Source organism: Ctenopharyngodon idella, chromosome 12 (genome assembly GCF_019924925.1).
Source record: "Ctenopharyngodon idella isolate HZGC_01 chromosome 12, HZGC01, whole genome shotgun sequence".
Lineage (NCBI taxonomy): Eukaryota > Metazoa > Chordata > Actinopteri > Cypriniformes > Xenocyprididae > Ctenopharyngodon > Ctenopharyngodon idella.
The window spans coordinates 28,095,996-28,114,155 of record NC_067231.1 but is presented as its reverse complement, the minus strand read 5'-3'; the positions used below and the strand labels follow the sequence as shown (position 1 = coordinate 28,114,155).

Sequence of the window (18,160 nt, the reverse complement as noted above, 5' to 3'; positions counted from 1 at the left end):
ATTGCTTTCTTAATAAATAATAAATGATTTTCACGCAGCACCCCTCTGTAAAATATGGTATCTTCTGCTTCCCAAGATAGTGTTCTGAAACAGACGCCATTCTGGATCTTGTGCAGGGGGGTATTATGCATACGCCCGTACGTTTACAGTGAGCCAAGATGGCCGATAAGACTCCTTAGTTTCCTAACATGTGGATAACACAAAACGTCACTCTGCTTGAACTCGTGTCTGTTTCCTGCGTGTTGTAGTAGAGCAGCATGGCTTCATCTGCGAAGCGGCGAGCTATTGAAACGGGTCAAAACCCCCAAGACAGCAATGAAAGCTCGGACGAGGGTCTCGAAGACTCTGGGGACGAGGGTAGTGAAAACTCAGAAGAAGAAATAAACGAGGTAAGTTGCCATTTTACCTGTTATTGCAGTCAAAAAATATCGTGATGTGCAGGCCAGATTGGCTCTGCGTTTAAACACGCTGTTTTCAGAGGAAAATATGTATTTTGATTTGTGTTTAGGAGGTCATCGTGGACTTTGAAGCACACACGATATCTGACAACGACTTTCATGGCATTAAAACCCTTCTGCAACAGGTAGACATCTGCGTGTGCACTGCACTGAATATATAGATATCATTTACATTGCACAGTTTGAACTTAGACAGAGATTAAAAATGGCTATGAATATGTATACATTACGTATACGGCATAACATAAATGTTTTTGTTTTTCCAGCTGTTCCTGAAGTCTCACGTGAACACCTCTGATCTCACTGACATCATCATCCAACAGAATCACATTGGCAGCGTCATCAGGGTGAGACTCATTTAAATAAATTTTAAATTTTACTGTACATTTCATTAAGATTTACAGTAATTTTATGGGCATTCATTGTAATCAGGAGGCTTTTTTAAAGAGAAAAATATAAAAATAAGTAGTACAACGAACAGTACAGTGCTATAGTGAGTAGAAAAAAAAATGTAATATACTAATTGTATATTTGCATATTTATAATATAATTTTTTAACAGTATAAACTGGGTCTTTATACACTAAAATATATTGCTGATCATATGATCATATTTGGGGGTCCGTGGCATCTAAAAGGAATTGAAAACCCCTCCCTTCAGATGCATTGATAATAACCATATTAATACTTATAATATTCATTAAATGAACATCTGGATGAATAGTGGTTGTGTCCTTATTCTCCTTAATGATCATATTATCATGTTTTTGAATTTTTCTGTGTGTTTTGCTCCAGCAAGCTGAAGTACCGGAGGACAGTGATGACGAGGGTGACCCGGATGAGGTGTTTGGATTCATCAGCATGGTGAACCTCACAGAGAGACAGGTGAGAGACTAATAATACTCTTATTTATGAGCGCTAACATGAATATCTCATGAATAATTAATTTGGGGATCTGGAATGTACAAAAGTGCCTGCATTATCAAAGCTGTTTGTGTTCCTGTCTGGATTTCTGATGGCAGTTTGTCTTGTGTGTGTGTGTTGAACAGGGTGTGGAGTGTCTGGAGAAGCTGAAGGACATGATTATGGAGCAGTGTGTGAATTCCAGCTCCCCGGATGTTCAGGAGAGGTTTGAGCAGCTTCTGTCGGGTAACGGACACTCAGTTGGGCTGCTGCTGAGCGAGAGATTCATTAACGTCCCGCCACAGATCGCCCTACCGATGCACAAACAACTCCAGTAAGTGTTCAGTAGATCTAACCAGCAGAGGGAGTGTGTGAATCTGAAAATAATGCTGCTGCATGTTACAAATAAGGCAGGAAATAGGGTTAAAAAAGTGATTGAGAGGAAAAATATTGTTATAAACAAAATGTGATGTGCTTTATCAGTCTAACAAATTATATTTTATATATCAAAATGCCAACAAGCAGGAATCATTTTATGCTTTTTCTCATATATTACCATTCATGTAGTGTTTAATGTGGCTGGTTGTGAATGTAAAAGGTCTGCAAAGTTTCAAAAATGTATATTCTCTCAAAAGATGGAAACAATTTTGAACTACCTGAAACGAGTTGTCAGCAACTCTAGACTTACTTCCTGCTCTAACCTACTTAGGTTTGTAACAAATTTGCATAATGCCAGCCTATGGTCTTCATTGGCTGCCGGCGAACAACATCTACTTTGCCCCGCCCTCAAACACTGTAGTTGTATCTGAGACTGGAAGAGTTTGTTTTGTGTTGTTCGTGTTGAAAAGACGCTGTTTTCTGCTGCCAAAGAAAATCCAATTTCGCTTCCAAAGGATGAGATTCATGCGGTAATATCGGCGCCATCATTACTGTTTGTATCACTGTGTATCAAGTGCTGAGGAAGAGCTTCAATTCAGATATGGTAATGAGCGTTTGGTTTCCGACATGCACTGTAAGTGGTTGACCAATCACAGCTGGGCTATCTGGCCAATCAGAGCAGAGCAGGCTCTTGGAAAGGAGGGGTTTAGAGAGACCGGATCTTCAAACAAAACGTTTCGGGCACTGTGAGGAAAAAAGCTGATGCTGCAATGTATATTATGAGAAAATTAAAGTGTTTTTGACCTTGGATGCATGTAAATCTATTGTAGGAGACTCCAAAACAAAATTAGATACCTTTAAAATAGTGTAATAGTGGCACTTTAATTACCATCCACACTTTTTCTGTTGTCACTCATTGCTGTCATCCTACTAGATGCACGAAAATCCTTCACTGTTATTCAACTCCTACTCTCGTGATACTCTAATGTCGTGTCAGGCTGATGTTATTGACTGCGAGTCAACAGCGGGCGGCACTAATGCCATCACGTGGCTTTATAAGGATCTTATGTAACAGTGTCTCTTATGTGGGTCAAAAGTAGATAAGCCAAAATCCCTGTATACATCTGGAAATATTGCGAGTGAATTGTGACTGTGTCCACTGATATACCATAAAATTATTAATTTCTCATGCTGCCAGAACATTCACAGAACTAGTTCAAGGTGGATCTGATTTGAGAAGCAATTATTTAGCGCATATTGACGATAATGCTGTTGTTTGGTTTTTCAGGAAGGAAATGGCCGAAGCACAGAGGACCAATAAACCCAGCGGTAAATGCCAGTTCTGCCTGATGATCAGTAAAACCTGTAAACCAGCCAAGAAGAGCATATCTGGTCAAGCTCAACCCAAAGAAGAGCTCCGATTTGTAAATGATGAGGAGGAGTTCTTCTATGAGGTAGTCAATATGAAAGCATAATTGACGTTTGCTTTATTAATGCGCATTCTTGTTTTTATTGTGAATTCTTCAGTGATTCCCACACTTTTTTTTTTTGTTTTGAATGTCTCTTATACATGCAGAAAACATTTAATTTTGTCTTGGCTCAACCTTAAACACAATTTCTTTTCTTTTTTTTTCCACAGCAAGCCACGCTGAAGTTTAGCTACTCCGTTCAGGAAGAGGCTGATTCCTGCGCGACGGGAAAGTGGTCGTATGACGACGTACCGATGAAACCGTTCCGCACCGTGATGGTGATCCCGATGGATAGGATGGGAACAATCATTGCTAAAATGACTGAATATCTGAGCGTGTGAACTGAAGTCTGCGCTTCTTGTAGTTTATTTTTAAACATTGTTCAAGAAAAGAGTTTTGATGAGATGTTAAATGTCCCAGGTCTTGAGCTTTCAATGTTGTAATAAAATGTTTAAACTGGCCACAAAACAGTTTGACAACAAATCACCCCAAAACCAGTGAAATAATTTATTAATTCTGTACATAATCAGTTGAAATTAGCTACAAAATAAATGACCCAAACAAGATTCTTGAGTGTCTTTTTCAAAAGTTACAATACAAAACATTTGAACGCTATTTACACAAGCATGTTCTCATGAGGTCACTGTATGATGCATCGGTCATGTGATTCGGCCTCTGCCGTCTCTGTCTTTGTTTCTGGCGCAGCTGGTTGAGGCTTCGCTCTCACGCGTCCCATCCTGTCGCTGTCCAGAATATGCTGTAGTATCTCTTTACTTTCACTAGAGGGCAGGTTACAGAAAAAGTACTGTGGTGCCATTTGAATGAACCTGAAAACAAGGGAACAAGACTGAAAATATGCAAGTATACTTTCTTTTTAAAAGAAATCAATATTTTCATTCAACAAGGATGCATTAAATTGATCAAAAGTGACAGTAAAGACAAAAAAGATTCAAATAAATAAAACTTTCTATTCAAAGCATCCTGAAAAAATGTATTACGGTTTCCATCAAAATATGAAGCAGCACAACTGTTAATAATACATTGGTAATAATCAGAAATGTTTCTAAAGCAGCAAATCATATTAGAATGATTTCTGAAGGATCATGTGACTAAAGACTGGAGTAATGATGCTAAAAATTCAGCTTGCATTCGGGTCACCAGAAATGTAACCTTTATAATAATATCCAGGATGTTCATAATGGTTGTGTTTATACCTGCTAAATAAATGTACAATGATAGGAAAGGTGAGCTGCAGCTGATCTGATTTAATCCTCATGCATATCAAGGGATGTGTAATCTGAAAAGCTCTCTATTGTAAATCCAGATTACTAATGATGACACATCAAAAAACATGATTACTCAGGATGACGTGGCATAATAATGTTTGTAGCAGTAGGCAAGCTTGAGTCGGAGGAAAGGACTTTGATTTCAGAACTAAAAGAGCTGTACATTTGGAGGAGGAATAGGGAGAACACAGACTTACACCTGTGGTGAGATCTGTGTGACGGTCCGAATGCAGTTGTTGTCGGAGAGGTTGTACTCGTGGAACAGAACCCACTCCGGCAGACCCAGTTTATGAGCTTTTGCTCCGTATCCAGACAGACGGTGAACCTGAGCCACGTGTTTATTCAGCAGCATGAAGTAATTCCCAGAGCCGTCCACATCTCTGGCGATCTGAAGAACACGAGACAGATGAAGGAGAAACGCAGACCAAAGGAGACGCTACAGAGCTTTACAAAACACATTAATCAAATTCAAGCCCAAAATCTATTCAAATGGGACTACATTGAGTCCTGAGACAATGAAGAAATGGACTATAATTGATGACTATACTAGATGTTGTGATCTCAAAATCTGATCTCAAAGCTTTTTAAGCTTTAAGGGCTCTGAAACTATGAGGGCTATGAAATTATAATGAAATATAATTATAAATAAAAAATATTTTAATAAATATAAATAAAAAAACAGTTATGAAATTTTACTAACATAAATGGACATTTGACAATGAATGAATGAACACTTTTTTTTAATTAAATATGTAAATATAAACAGAGCTTAAAACATATGGAAAAATGGTTACAAAAATTACTAACATAAGTGGACATCAGAAAAATGAATGAATTAATTAAATAATGAATAAATACGTTTTAAAACAAATGTAAGTAGAACTCAAAACATGGAAAAACTGTTAGGAAACTTTACTAACATTAAAAGTGGACCTCAGCAAAAAAAATAAAATAAAATAAAATAAAATAAAATAAAACAAAACTTATGGGAATTTTTTTTTAAAAATTGTGGGAATAAATAAATAAATAAATAAGATATATAACATTTCTTTTAAAAAATAAAATCATTTTGATCTCTATTTATTTATTTATTTATTTATGGAAAAATAGTTATGAAACTTTAACATTATAAGTGGACTTCAGGGAAAATAAAATAAAATAAAATATATACACACACACACACACACACACATACATATATATATATATTTAAAAAATAAAATACATTTTGTGATCTGTTTATTCATTTATGGAAAAATGGTTATAAAACTTTAAAATAAAATAATAAATTTTTAATAAAATAAAAAAAGAAATAATAAAAATATGTATTTTTTTTAAATGGACTTCAGGGAAATAAAAAATAATAAATAAATGTATAATATACATATTAAAACAATAAACTTTTTTATATGTATTTTAATTTTAATTAATGTATAAACACTAAAAAAAACTATTCAGACCTGCATGAAGTACCCAGCGAGCAGCGCCCTCTTGATATTGAGTGCGTTGGTCTTGGTGCCAAAGGCTGGTTCTGAAATGGGAAGCTCGATCCTCTTCAGAATGTCTGTGAGTTGGGCTCTGATGGCGTCTGCCGTCTGTAGGGCGGCACAGCACAGGAAGTATTCCTCACACCACTGCTCCTGGCTGAAATCTGTCACAGACACACAGCACACACATGTTCACAAGAGCTCGCTCTTCACCTGAGCATTCATTAGTCAAAGTGTGTCGGCTCACATGGTTCCTTCTGACTGCGTTTGAAGGTGTTGTAAATGTTGATCAGGGTGAAGTGGTCGCCCTCGGGATGCTGGAACTTCATATGACACCGCATGACTTCTGTTACCATCCCAACAGGAGGCTCAATGAAGCAGCTTGGTGCTGATGGAAACAGATGTACATTATTACATTATATACATTAAAACATATACTTTTCATAATAGGTGTTAAAACATTACCTGCAAGCATTGCAGCGATGGTTAGCATCTCACTAGCGCAGTCAAATTCACAGGACGCCAGCAAAGCTTTCGCCATCTGTGGATCCAGAGGAAGCTCTGACATGATGATGCCCATCTCAGACAGGTTTCCATCATTGTCCAAAGCAGCCAGGTAATCAAGCTCCTCCAACGCCTGCATGAGCCCCTCAGGATCTGGAAGAAACAAACATCATGCAAATGTGTCCTTCTGTACTTCCTGTGACTTATTAAAGGGGACCTATAATGCCCCTTTCACAAGATGAGTCTCTGGTGTCTCCAGAATGTGTCTGTGAAGTTTCAGCTCAAAATACCCCACAGATCATTTATTATAGCTTGTCAAATTTGCCTCTATTTGGGTGTGAGCAAAAACACGCTGTTTTTGTGTGTGTCCCTTTAAATGCAAATGAGCTGCTGCTCCCGGCCCCCTTTCCAGAAGAGGCGGAGCTTTAACAGCTCCTGCTTCGGTTGCTCAACAACAACAAAGCTGGACAATCTCACGCAGCCAAAATGAGGATTGTCAGTAATGGTGTTCAGCCTTACATTGTTCAAACCGGAGTCGAACCGGAGTCCCTGCCTTATCTTCCTTTGCATTGAACTTTGAGCGTCGTAACTTTGCAGATGTTGTTTATGCTCAAACAGCAACATTACACACTAACTAAAGTTAAAAAAGTGAAATCATAATCAAGGACCCCTTCAAATGTGCTAACTAATGAAACTCTGGCATTTCTAAAAATAAAACCCTTGATTTAAGCAGGCAGTTCTCCATGTTTCCACATTCACTGAGCTCTTCTCTTCCTGTTTATTATGTCTGTTGGCTGTGGTTAGGTCACTAATGAATATCTCTCTTTCTCCTCTGAGCTTCCCGCAGTCCAAACAGTGACCAGAAACAATGAGTCTAAACCCAGCAGACAGTGAGATGTCAGCTCAGCAAACGTATGCATGACCGAACACCAACCAGCAAACCCATCTGTGCATGAGTGCACCTTCTCATATGAGCATTACAGTAACGGCCCGAAAAACTTTAAGCGAAATCGAAGTATGAACTGGTGTGACGTCATTTCAAACAAAATCAGGCCAAAACAAAGTTTGTTTTGTGTTTGTCTCGGGAGTTTGAAACAGCTTGCCAAAGCGAACTTTCTGGAAAAAACACCTTTGAACTACTATTGGTCTGTGGCGATGACGTAATAGGTAGGCGTGGCTCTGAGGCTCCGTCTTCTTTGACGTGGAAATTTTCTCCAGTTCAGTTCTCATTTTTGTTGTGTGTTTTTGTACACAGCACATATATCTAAATGTCGCTCTCAGCAGTATGAACGGCATTAGGATGTTTGCTAAGTTTATCATATACCTTTTTATCCTAAAGTGAGAAGTGAAAAAGAACTTTGCTGTGAGTATATCAGGGCCTTGAAGGATAGTACACCTAAAAATTAAAATTCTGTCATCATTTACTCACCCTGAAGTTGTTCTAAACCTGTATGAGTTTCTTTCTTTTGCTGAACACAACATGAGATATGTTGAAGAATGTCGGTAACCAAACAGTTGATGGGCCCAGATCCTCTCTAAAGTTCTCATATTCCACTATGAAATCCTAGTCCAAATAAAATGAAATCTCACCCACCAGGTCTGCTAATGAAGTCACAGTGTCCAATCCCAGCCAACTCCATCCTCTTTAAAAAAAGCGCCGTGGACGTGATGTTTGATTCCAGAATCCGAGGAGGGATCTCAGCGGGCAGCTGAATGTCCTCAGGATACAAACAGAAGCACTTCCCTTCAAAACAAATAGATTCAACACCGATTCACTACTGACAATAGCTATGTTTCCATTTAAAGTTGCAAATTTAACTTTAAATATTGCATAAAACATTTGCGAATAAAGCATCCCATTAGTTCAAGAGAACTAAATCTTCACTTCCTGGGAAAATGGTGTGAAATATCTGTAATAAAATTGGAAGTTGCTGCAATCGGTGGAAGCCACTGTGGCACTTTTTTCCAACCTCATAAATGACTTCTGTCTCAGAGTTAAACTCAATAAACGCTGTCATGCGATCTTGCATTCAGATGCTGATGTTTGGGAATGCAATCATGTGAGACGCTTTTGGGAGGGAATTATACTAAATCATTTTGATGACAGACTTTGGCTCAGGTGTTTCAGAACAACCAAACCAACATTTCAGATGCTGTGTGATGTGACTGGTCCACTGGTTATTCCAGTTATCCAATTCTGAGTCATGTGGGATTTATTCTGTAAATGTGTTTCCATCGAACTTTATACACGTCTTCTTATCAGATAAAGAAATTATACACCTCAGTTGAGCACATACATTTTTTTTATGTGCATTATTAGAATTTATGCACATCTTGACGTTTCCAACCAGCGTTTTTTTTTTATGCAATATCCCGAAATTTGCATAAAAATTGGTGGATGGAAACAAAGCTAATAACTTTCTACAGAACAGCCAAACATGTGAATGTAATGTATTCTTCACAATTTTCTGAAATTAATTCAGTGTGAAGCTCATAATGTCAAAAATCCATTCAAACATTTACCAGGGTTCGTACAGATACTTTTCAAGCACTACTTATTTGGTTTTCAAGGACTACAATCAGAGATCTCACTTATCAAACAATATCTTTATTATCTTTCAAAATTTAAAAAAGGTAAATATATAAATAAAAATAAACTAATAAAACAAGGTGGTACAAATGAAGTGCAGCACATGCAATGACTGTGGTAACTTTAACCATTGTAAGGATACCATGACAAAGATATCGCTTTCCTTATTCAAACTGATTTTTTTCTCACATGAATAAAATGAAAGCTATGATGATACAGCTTTCATTTTTTCAGGTCATATATTCATGCGAGAAAAAAAATCCAAGCAATATCATGCTCATAGCCATGCAAAATGGCTTTATATCTATATCAGATGAGCTGCAGCGTTGATTTTGTGTGAAAAGATTACACTAAAACACCAATTTCACATATATTGTCTTTCAATAATTCAAGCACTTTTTCAAGTACCTTTTCATAAACATGGCTGTTTTTGAGGGTTTTCCAGGACTTAAATTTCAAAAAGTCTTCAAACATTTCAAGCACCTTGTACGAACCCTGTTTTACACATTTTTTGATTTTTGAAAATCTCCTATTGACAAACTTTGCCATTCAAAAAAATAAACAACAAGTAATAATATTTGCATAGTGAAATACAACTGGTGCAACATATTTACATACAGAATTGTGATTGGCACAATTCATGACAACAGTTAATCTGCTTTGATGTGGCTTTTAATAATAAGGAAAAAACCTAAGCAGAATTTTAACACTATTTTTTTGTTGATTTGCTTAAGGAAACGTAAATCTTTAAGTCTTAAAGAAACAGTTGCTAGAGCACAGATTCTGCTGAAAGTTAACGCACCTGTTGATCCAGTCAGTCGTTTACGGATTTCGGTTTGACATCTACTGATGGGTCGGATGACCTCTGAACTGGCTCTCACTCGTGGGTTATACACCTACAAAAAATGCCACACAGAAAATATGGATTTATTGTCACAAGACTTTTCACTCATGACTAAATATGTGTTTTTGATGCAAAAATAAAGAGTAAAGGGTGTGAATTGATTTTTTTTTTTTTAACTAATCACTCACTAATCTCTTCTCTACTCCAGTATCAATGACAAAACTAATGGTGTCCACCGGCCAGAAGAGATCCTCTGATTGGCTACAGGAAATGAAGACCCTCCTACTCGTCTGTTGGCTTTCTGTGATTGGTGGACACATTCCGGTGTGTCCGGGGAACAGAGGAACCACTAGCAGCTCTCCCAGAGATGCGCTCATTCTGGACGCTTCTTTAGTGAGAATATTACAGGCACAGACAACCTCCTGAAACACACACATCATCATCATCATCATCATCAACAACAACAACAACACAAAATGTGCCCAAAATGTTAGAAAAGTAACAGCTCACCTTAACTCAATAAGACATATGATTCAAGGTAACATTAACACTGCCTTAATGCAAAATGTATGCCAAAGTTTAATACTCAGGGTCGTGAGTCACTAACACCAAATATGAGCAAACACAGTTTAGATTTGTGAGAAGCATTGATGTTATTTTACAGATTCAGTGACAGTGGAAGAGCTGAGTGGACGTATTCATTCAGACACTGCTGAGCCTGCTGAACACAATAATGTCATTGACATCATGGAGAACATTGTGTTTGTGCTGTTTGCTAAGGCAAGCATCACTGCTCCGCCGGTCAGAGGTCACTCTTCCGCCACAACTTGACTTGCGTACGGCTGTTGCCGGAAACCAGTTATTATAGTTTATAAAGTTTTAAATATGGATCATTTTCTTACAAAAACCCATGGCTTCGCTTCGGAAGGCTTTTATTAACCTCCTGGAGTCGTATGGATTACTTTTATGATGGATGGATGCGCTTTTTTGGGCTTCAAAATATTGAGCCCCATTCACTCCCATTATAAAGTTTGGAAGAGCCAGGATATTTTTTAATATAACTCCAATCGTGTTAATCTGAAAGAAGATACTTTATGCTTGCATTTTTGCTAAATTAACATGCATTACATAAAAGCACATGATCTGTTGTAATCCACTAGTACACTTCACCTCACCTGATCAGAAGCTAAAAACACAGCGACGTCTCCTGGCTCTCTGGATCGATGGACCTCCAGAGCGAGTCTCAGAGCCGAATAGAAGCTTTCAGTGCTGCTGCTGTTGCTGTGGATCACTTCACCGGCGCACGGGGCTTCCAGCTGCAGACGCGGGACGTTCCCGTAGTGCGTAAGGAGCGTGTCTGAAGCGGGCGGGGCGGACAGGACCACCACCCGGAGCTCGGGCCGATGGAGAAGCACCTCTCTGAGCAGACCCAGGAGAATGTCAGTGCTCACGGTCCTCTCGTGGGCCTGGTCTATCACCACCACCCCATAATGCTCCAGCATCGGGTCTGACATCATCTCCCGCAGCAGTACGTCATCAGTGCAGTACCTGCAACCAGAGACGTACATTTGGTTTTGATATTTACAGATAAACATGCTACAAAATATACAGATGTACAAAGGTGCACACACACACACACACACACACACACACACACACACACACACACCCCTTAATTGTAGTCTTTTATCACCATTATTGGTGACCTATTCAACTATACCACATGCAAAAACAGATGCACCAAAAAAATTTATTTTATTATATGCTTTTATTAACAGATTTTTAGACATATTTGACAAGACAAAGTTCTTTAAAATAAAATAAAATAAAATAAAATATATAATCTGGAGTTTGCTTTTATTATATGTTTTTATTAAGAGGTTTTTAGACATATTTGACTAGGCAATATTCTATAATAAAAGACATAGTAATAAAATGAAATAAGACATTTGATTAGACATTTCTTTAAAATAAAATAAAATTAAATTAAAATAAATTATCTAATGTTTTTATTAATAGGATTTTTTGACATTTGACTAGATATTTCTATAATAAAATAAAAAGACATAATTATATTTGATTAGACATAAAAATAAAATATATTTGGTTAGACATAAAAATAAAATAAAATAAAATAAAATAAAATAAAATAAAAAAAATAAAATAAAATAAAATATGGATTTTAATTTTATATTATTTCTTATTAATAGGTTTTTAGACATTTGACTAGACATATTTCTGTAATAAAATTAAATAGGACATATTTCTTTATAAAATAATATATGGATTTTTATTTTATTATATATATATATAGGTTTGTAGACATATTTGACTAGATATTTCTATAATAAAATAAAATAAGGATTTTTTCATTTTATGTTTTTGTTAATAGGTTTTTAGACATTTGACTAGATATTTCTATGATAAAATAAAATAAGATATTCCCATCACTTAGAAAAGTAAGTACACATCACAGTAAATGACGTGATTTATGGTAGTAATGATAATCATTTTGTTTTATTTTTTTAATTTATTTTAATTATTATTTACAATTATTATAAAACATGCAGCAAAACACTATGTTTTGGTAAAGTCTATATGACAAAATTTAGAAAATATTGGCACAGATTATTCAGTAGTCCTTCACAGAGAAGTCATAGCCAGAGAAATTCCTTTAGTGACCCATATAATGAAGCAAAAAGGCCTCAATTATTTCGGGCATTTGAGAAGACAGCACATTCTTCTCATACTTTAGCTGGGCAAACCAAACCACAAAACTAAAACATCACCTTTGGTAATTCAGTGCGGTTTTTCACACTTTGCGTGCTGCATGCATGCGAGTTTCACACAGACCTGAGAATAGTGTCGTTCGAGCAGCACGTCTCCAGCGGGATGCTGTATCCGATCTCGTGACCGATGTTTATGTCCATCTCGTCGGCAACACGGAGGGCCAAATCTACAGCCTGCTGTCTCTGGATCTGACTGCACACCACCACACCGTGCTGGTACTGCGCAGACAGACAGAACTCTGCACACCACTGAGGGATCTGCAGAAGACAGTGAACACACATCATTAACATTCGATTACAACATTATAGTGCATATGGAAGCCTTCAGGTAAAAAACTGAAGTTAATCAATTATGACAATTATTATGCTCATCTCTCTATGTGCCACACAGAAAGTGCTTTGGTGTCAGTCTTTCTCTGCAGGCGGTCCACATTAAGATCTGTCCGCAACTGTGTTTAACAGCTGCAGGTTTAAACCTTCGGCCTGAGCAGTCTGGGAAAATCTCTCGCACGGAAACAACAGCATCTGCTGAGGACAGGTCGGCTGAACTTAACAGATGCACGGCTTCCTATTTCCACCTAATACACATTTACAAACTGCAAATCATAATGCCAGAATATGCATTATGCATTAATGCAAAATTAACACATATTTGTAATCTTTTAGATGATAAAACTGGACAACTGTAAAGATAAAGTATGAATATCTTCTCAACATTTAGAAACAGAGGCTTCCTTTCAAATGTCAATCATAAAAAAAAATAATCACATTTTAGCAGAGGAACAAAGACACTTTTAAAAACAGATTTAAATGACAGGTGTAATTAATACGGAAGAGGATTAGAGCCATTTTGAGATTAAAGTCATTATAATGCGAGATTAAAGAAGAAAAAAAAGGCGAAATACAATGTTGAGAATAAAATCATTAAATTTCGAGAATAAAGCCGTTGTGTTTCGAGAAAAAACTTGTTAAATTTCAAGAAAAAAAGTTTAAATAAAATGTCGACAAACTCATTAAATTTTGAGAATAAAGTCATTGTGTTGAGAAAAAACTTGTTAAACTATCAGTATGCAATGAATATGACACTGATCGAATGCATTTTTATTTTCTTATTATTACTTGGCCCTAATCCTCTTCCGCAAATTAAGGACTAAAAATCAGGGCAAGAAATAAAAAAGAATGAACAAATTAGTCTTCGTATTTTATTTTGTTTAGGGCTGTCAAATTGATTAATCACAATTAATCACATCTAACATAAAAGTTTGTTTACACATAATATATGTAGGTATATATTGCATATATATATATATATATATATATATATATATATATATATATATATATATATATATATATATATATACATATATACATATATACACACACAGGTGCTGGTCATATAATTAGAATATCATCAAAAAGTTCATTTTTTTATTATAAATTATTTTTAAAAATGAAACTTTCATATATTCTAGATTCCCTATATGTAAAGTAAAACATTTCAAAAGTTTTTTTTTTTTAATTTTGATGATTAGAGCGTACAGCTCATGAAAGTCCAAAATCCAGTATTTCAAAATATTAGAATATTTCCTAAGATCAATCAAAAAATGGATTTGCAAAACAGAAAAGTTCAAGTTCTTTAAAGTATGTTCTTTTGTGCACTCAATACTTGATCGGCAGGACATATTACAGCAAATGACTTGCTCCTAGCACAAATTACTGCATCAGTGAAGTGTGGCCTGGAAGTGATCAGCCTGTGGCACTGCTGAGGCACTATTGAGCCTTCAGATCATCTGTATATTGTTGGATCGACTGTTTCTCATCTTTCTCTTGAAAATATCTCATAGATTCAGGTCAGGCATATTGGCTGGCCAATAAAGCACAGTAATATCATGCTCAGCAAACCACTTGGAAGTGGTTTTTGCACTGTGGGCAGGTGCTAAAGTCCTGCTGGAAAAGGAAATCAGCATCTCCATAAAGCTTGTCAGCAGATGGAAGCATAAAGTGCTCCAAAATCTCCTGGAAGATGGCTGCATTGACTTTGCACTTGATAAAACACAATGGACCAACACCAGCAGACGTCACGGCCCCCCCAAATCATTATTGACTTCAGAAACTTCACACTAGACTTCAAGCAGCTTGGATTCTGTGCCTCTCCAGTCTTCCTTCAGACTCTGGGACCATGATTTCAACATGAAATGCAAAATTTACTTTTATCTGAAAAGAGGACTTTTGACCACTGTTCACTGTCCAGTTCTTTTTCTCCTTAGCCCAGGTAAGATGCTTCTGACGTTGTCTCTGGTTCAGAAGTGGCTTGGTAGTCCTTTTCCTGAAGATGTCTGAGTGTGGTGACTCTTGATGCGCTGACTCCGGCTTCATTCTACTCATTGTGAAGTTCTCCCAAGTGTTTGAATTGGCTTTACTTGACAGTATTCTCAAGCTTGCGGTCATCCCTGTTGCTTGTGCACCTTTGCCTACCCAATTTCTTCCTTCCAGTCAACTTTGCATTTAATATGCTTTGATATACACTCTGTAAACAGCCACCCCATTCAGTAATGACCTTCTGTGACTTACTCTCTTTGTGGAGGGTGTCAATGATTGTCTCCTGGACCATTGCCAAGTCAGCAGTCTTCCCCATTAGTGTGGTTTCAAAGAACAAAAGATACCCGGAATTTATACTGTAGGGATGGTCATTTAATGAAACTCAAATGTAAATATTCTAATATTTTGAGATACTGGATTTTGGACTTTCATGAGCTGTACGCTCTAATCAACAAATTAAAAAAAAAAAAACTTTTGAAATGTTTTACTTTACATGTAGGGAATCTAGAATATATGAAAGTTTCATTTTTTAAAATAATTTACAATAAAAAAATGAACTTTTTCACGATATTCTAATTATATGACCAGCACCTGTATATACACACACACACACACACACACACACACAATATATATATGTACGTAATAATATATACATACACACATATTATATAAACAAACTTTTATGTTAGATGCAATTAATTGCAGTTAATGGATTTCACAGAAATTAATCGATTTGACGGCACTAATTTTGTTTTATTCTCATCTCATTATTTGATTTTGTTTAGGTTTGATTTTGTTATATGTTTTGCTGTGTATGTGTTCCATTGTTAGATTTTTGTCACTTGTTTTAAACCTAACACTAACTAAAAGTAATATTTCTTATTTTCTGATAACTATTGGGTAACAATCATCTATACATTTGTTACAGAATTTATTAATCTTTGTTAACAAATCCAGTTGTTCATTGTTTGTTCATGTTAGTTCACAGTGCATTAACTAATGTTAACAATGCAACTTTTAATTTTAATAATGTATTGGTAAATGCTGAAATTAACATTAACAAAAATTAATAAATGCTGTAGAAGTATTGTTCATTCTTAATTCATGTTAACTAAAGTAGTTAAATAATGTGAACAAATGAAACCTTATTGTAAAGTGTTACCAACTATTCTGAGGTGCTCAACACTGACTGCTAAACTCAAATGATATAAAAATGAAAGCAGAGGAAAAAAAGTTGTTCAGCATCAGCTGAATGCACAATATTTGTTCACAGGATTCAACACAATGGTTATAGCTGACTCACTCGACAGCAAACAGAACTGATGACCTCATTTAAAACGATCATATTTGCTCAGATTTAAGAATCATGATCAGGCCACATGCAAACAGCAGGTCTGAGACTGAAAACAGTGTATTGTTGATCTATTATTATGCTAGATTTCTAGAATGTCTGGAATCTGAATTAAATTGGCCGCAAACCACAGGACGTTGACCTGGAAGAGGGATTTATTGAATTAAAATTCAAAGAAACTAAATACACATTTTGCAACAAGACATAAATAATAAATTACATCATTAATTTGGATTCATTATGCATAGTTATTCCAATATATGCAGAATAGGCCTTTTTCTCATTTGATTAGACATAAACAGTGTCAAAACAATTAAAAGACAGTGTTTAAAGGCACAATATGTAATTTTTCACCACTAGAGGTCGCTTATTCAAAACTAAGGCGTAACTTGATAACGCCTTGATTTCGTGGGATCATGGGATGCGTTGTCTTCATGTCTACAGCCGGTGGAAAAGAATCCGATGGGACTCGGGCAGAAATCATATATATTAAAGTCATATATAAATCATATATATTAATATATCTTAATATATTAAAGTGTCTTTGGTGTTTCCATGGTTTCTCTTAAATTAAACTGGAAATCGAAGGTAACGCAGGTATGATGTCACTGATGTCCGGGTCCTGGTTAAAATGCCTTTGGGATAATGTAAGTACACAAGAATATATAACATTGTTCTAGTGGTTTTTGGATATTTTAATCCAAAAATCTTACATATTGTGCCTTTGATTTTCCCACAATGCTCCACAAAGTGGCAATAATAAAGCAATAATTACTGACAATATACAACTGTGACAGACCTCAGTCTTGTTCAGCAGCATATTGATTTTCATAGTAATGATAATGTGCTTGTCAATGAACAGCAAAACAAAAAGCTCAACCTCTCACACTCATGGCAGTGTGGCCTTATGTTTCTCCAGACTATTTTTAGTGCTTCTCCAGGCTGCAACAGCATTATTAGTGATCTGAAGTTAAAGCTAATGCTATATTTACACACTAAAATGTGAATGAAATTTCCCAGCTCATTTGCATATCAATTTCAACACCAGCCAAAGTCAAATCAATGGGACATTTTAGATAAGAAGAAACATCCAAATATAGTAAACAAAACGACACAGGTTGAAGAGTTTAGACATCTGTCTAGCATGTTGACATTTACCAACAGCAAAAAGTGAAGTGTAAATACTGCTTCCATGAACTTATGACTCACCTGTGTGCTTTTGCCAGTCTTGGTTGTGCCTGAGACTATAACAATCTGATTATTTTCCAGCAAAGTCATGAATTCATGTCTGTATTTCCAAACAGGCAGAGTTTTCCTCTCCTGCAGGAGTCTGTAGTATCTGGACGAGTATGGCAATCCATCAAACTGATTGAGCTCCAGATCATCTCCAAACTCAAACAGATCATCAGATTCCTCCTCTCTCTTGAGTTCTCCTTCTGATATCTCACTGTTTCCATCCATAATGACGCATGTGATTATTATAAGTTCACAAACTCACTCCTATGGAGATCGATCAAATGCTCCACTCCTCTGTGCTCGTGCATGTGTCCAAAACACCCTTAAACACAATCGGTGTAGTTGGATATGTGCTGGAAGTCTCACAGTACTGGAAACGCTGGTGTGCTTTGGCACTGCGCTCTCGTGTGCGCGCTCAGGAGCGCTGTTGTCGTGACCGCGGGCGCGTGACATGCCCAGTTAATCCTGTTAATTCACCGTGCAGCTGCGCATGATCACAGATATACAGCACAACACGCGCACAGGTCAATAAAAGACTGTA

At 36.4% G+C, this 18,160-nt stretch overlaps 2 protein-coding genes across 2 annotated transcripts; one reads left to right on the top strand and one right to left on the bottom strand.

The window, feature by feature from the left end:
• Positions 1-155: 155 nt before the first annotated feature.
• On the top strand, positions 156-3,773 carry bccip (BRCA2 and CDKN1A interacting protein). Its single transcript, XM_051913790.1, has 7 exons — positions 156-389; positions 509-583; positions 725-805; positions 1,253-1,342; positions 1,507-1,694; positions 3,027-3,192; positions 3,378-3,773. Exons 1-7 carry the CDS (start codon positions 258-260, stop codon positions 3,546-3,548), a joined length of 903 nt encoding a protein of 300 aa, XP_051769750.1. The 5' UTR covers positions 156-257; the 3' UTR covers positions 3,549-3,773.
• dhx32a (DEAH (Asp-Glu-Ala-His) box polypeptide 32a) lies at positions 3,693-18,037 on the bottom strand. The gene is made up of 11 exons (XM_051913769.1): positions 17,593-18,037; positions 12,772-12,965; positions 11,094-11,466; positions 10,107-10,340; positions 9,877-9,970; positions 8,079-8,228; positions 6,446-6,637; positions 6,228-6,368; positions 5,954-6,144; positions 4,691-4,881; positions 3,693-4,034 (listed from the first exon to the last, which is right to left on the bottom strand). The coding sequence occupies exons 1-11, from the start codon at positions 17,842-17,844 to the stop codon at positions 3,848-3,850; spliced, it is 2,199 nt and encodes a 732-aa protein (XP_051769729.1). The 5' UTR covers positions 17,845-18,037; the 3' UTR covers positions 3,693-3,847.
• Between the last annotated feature and the right edge of the window lie 123 nt (positions 18,038-18,160).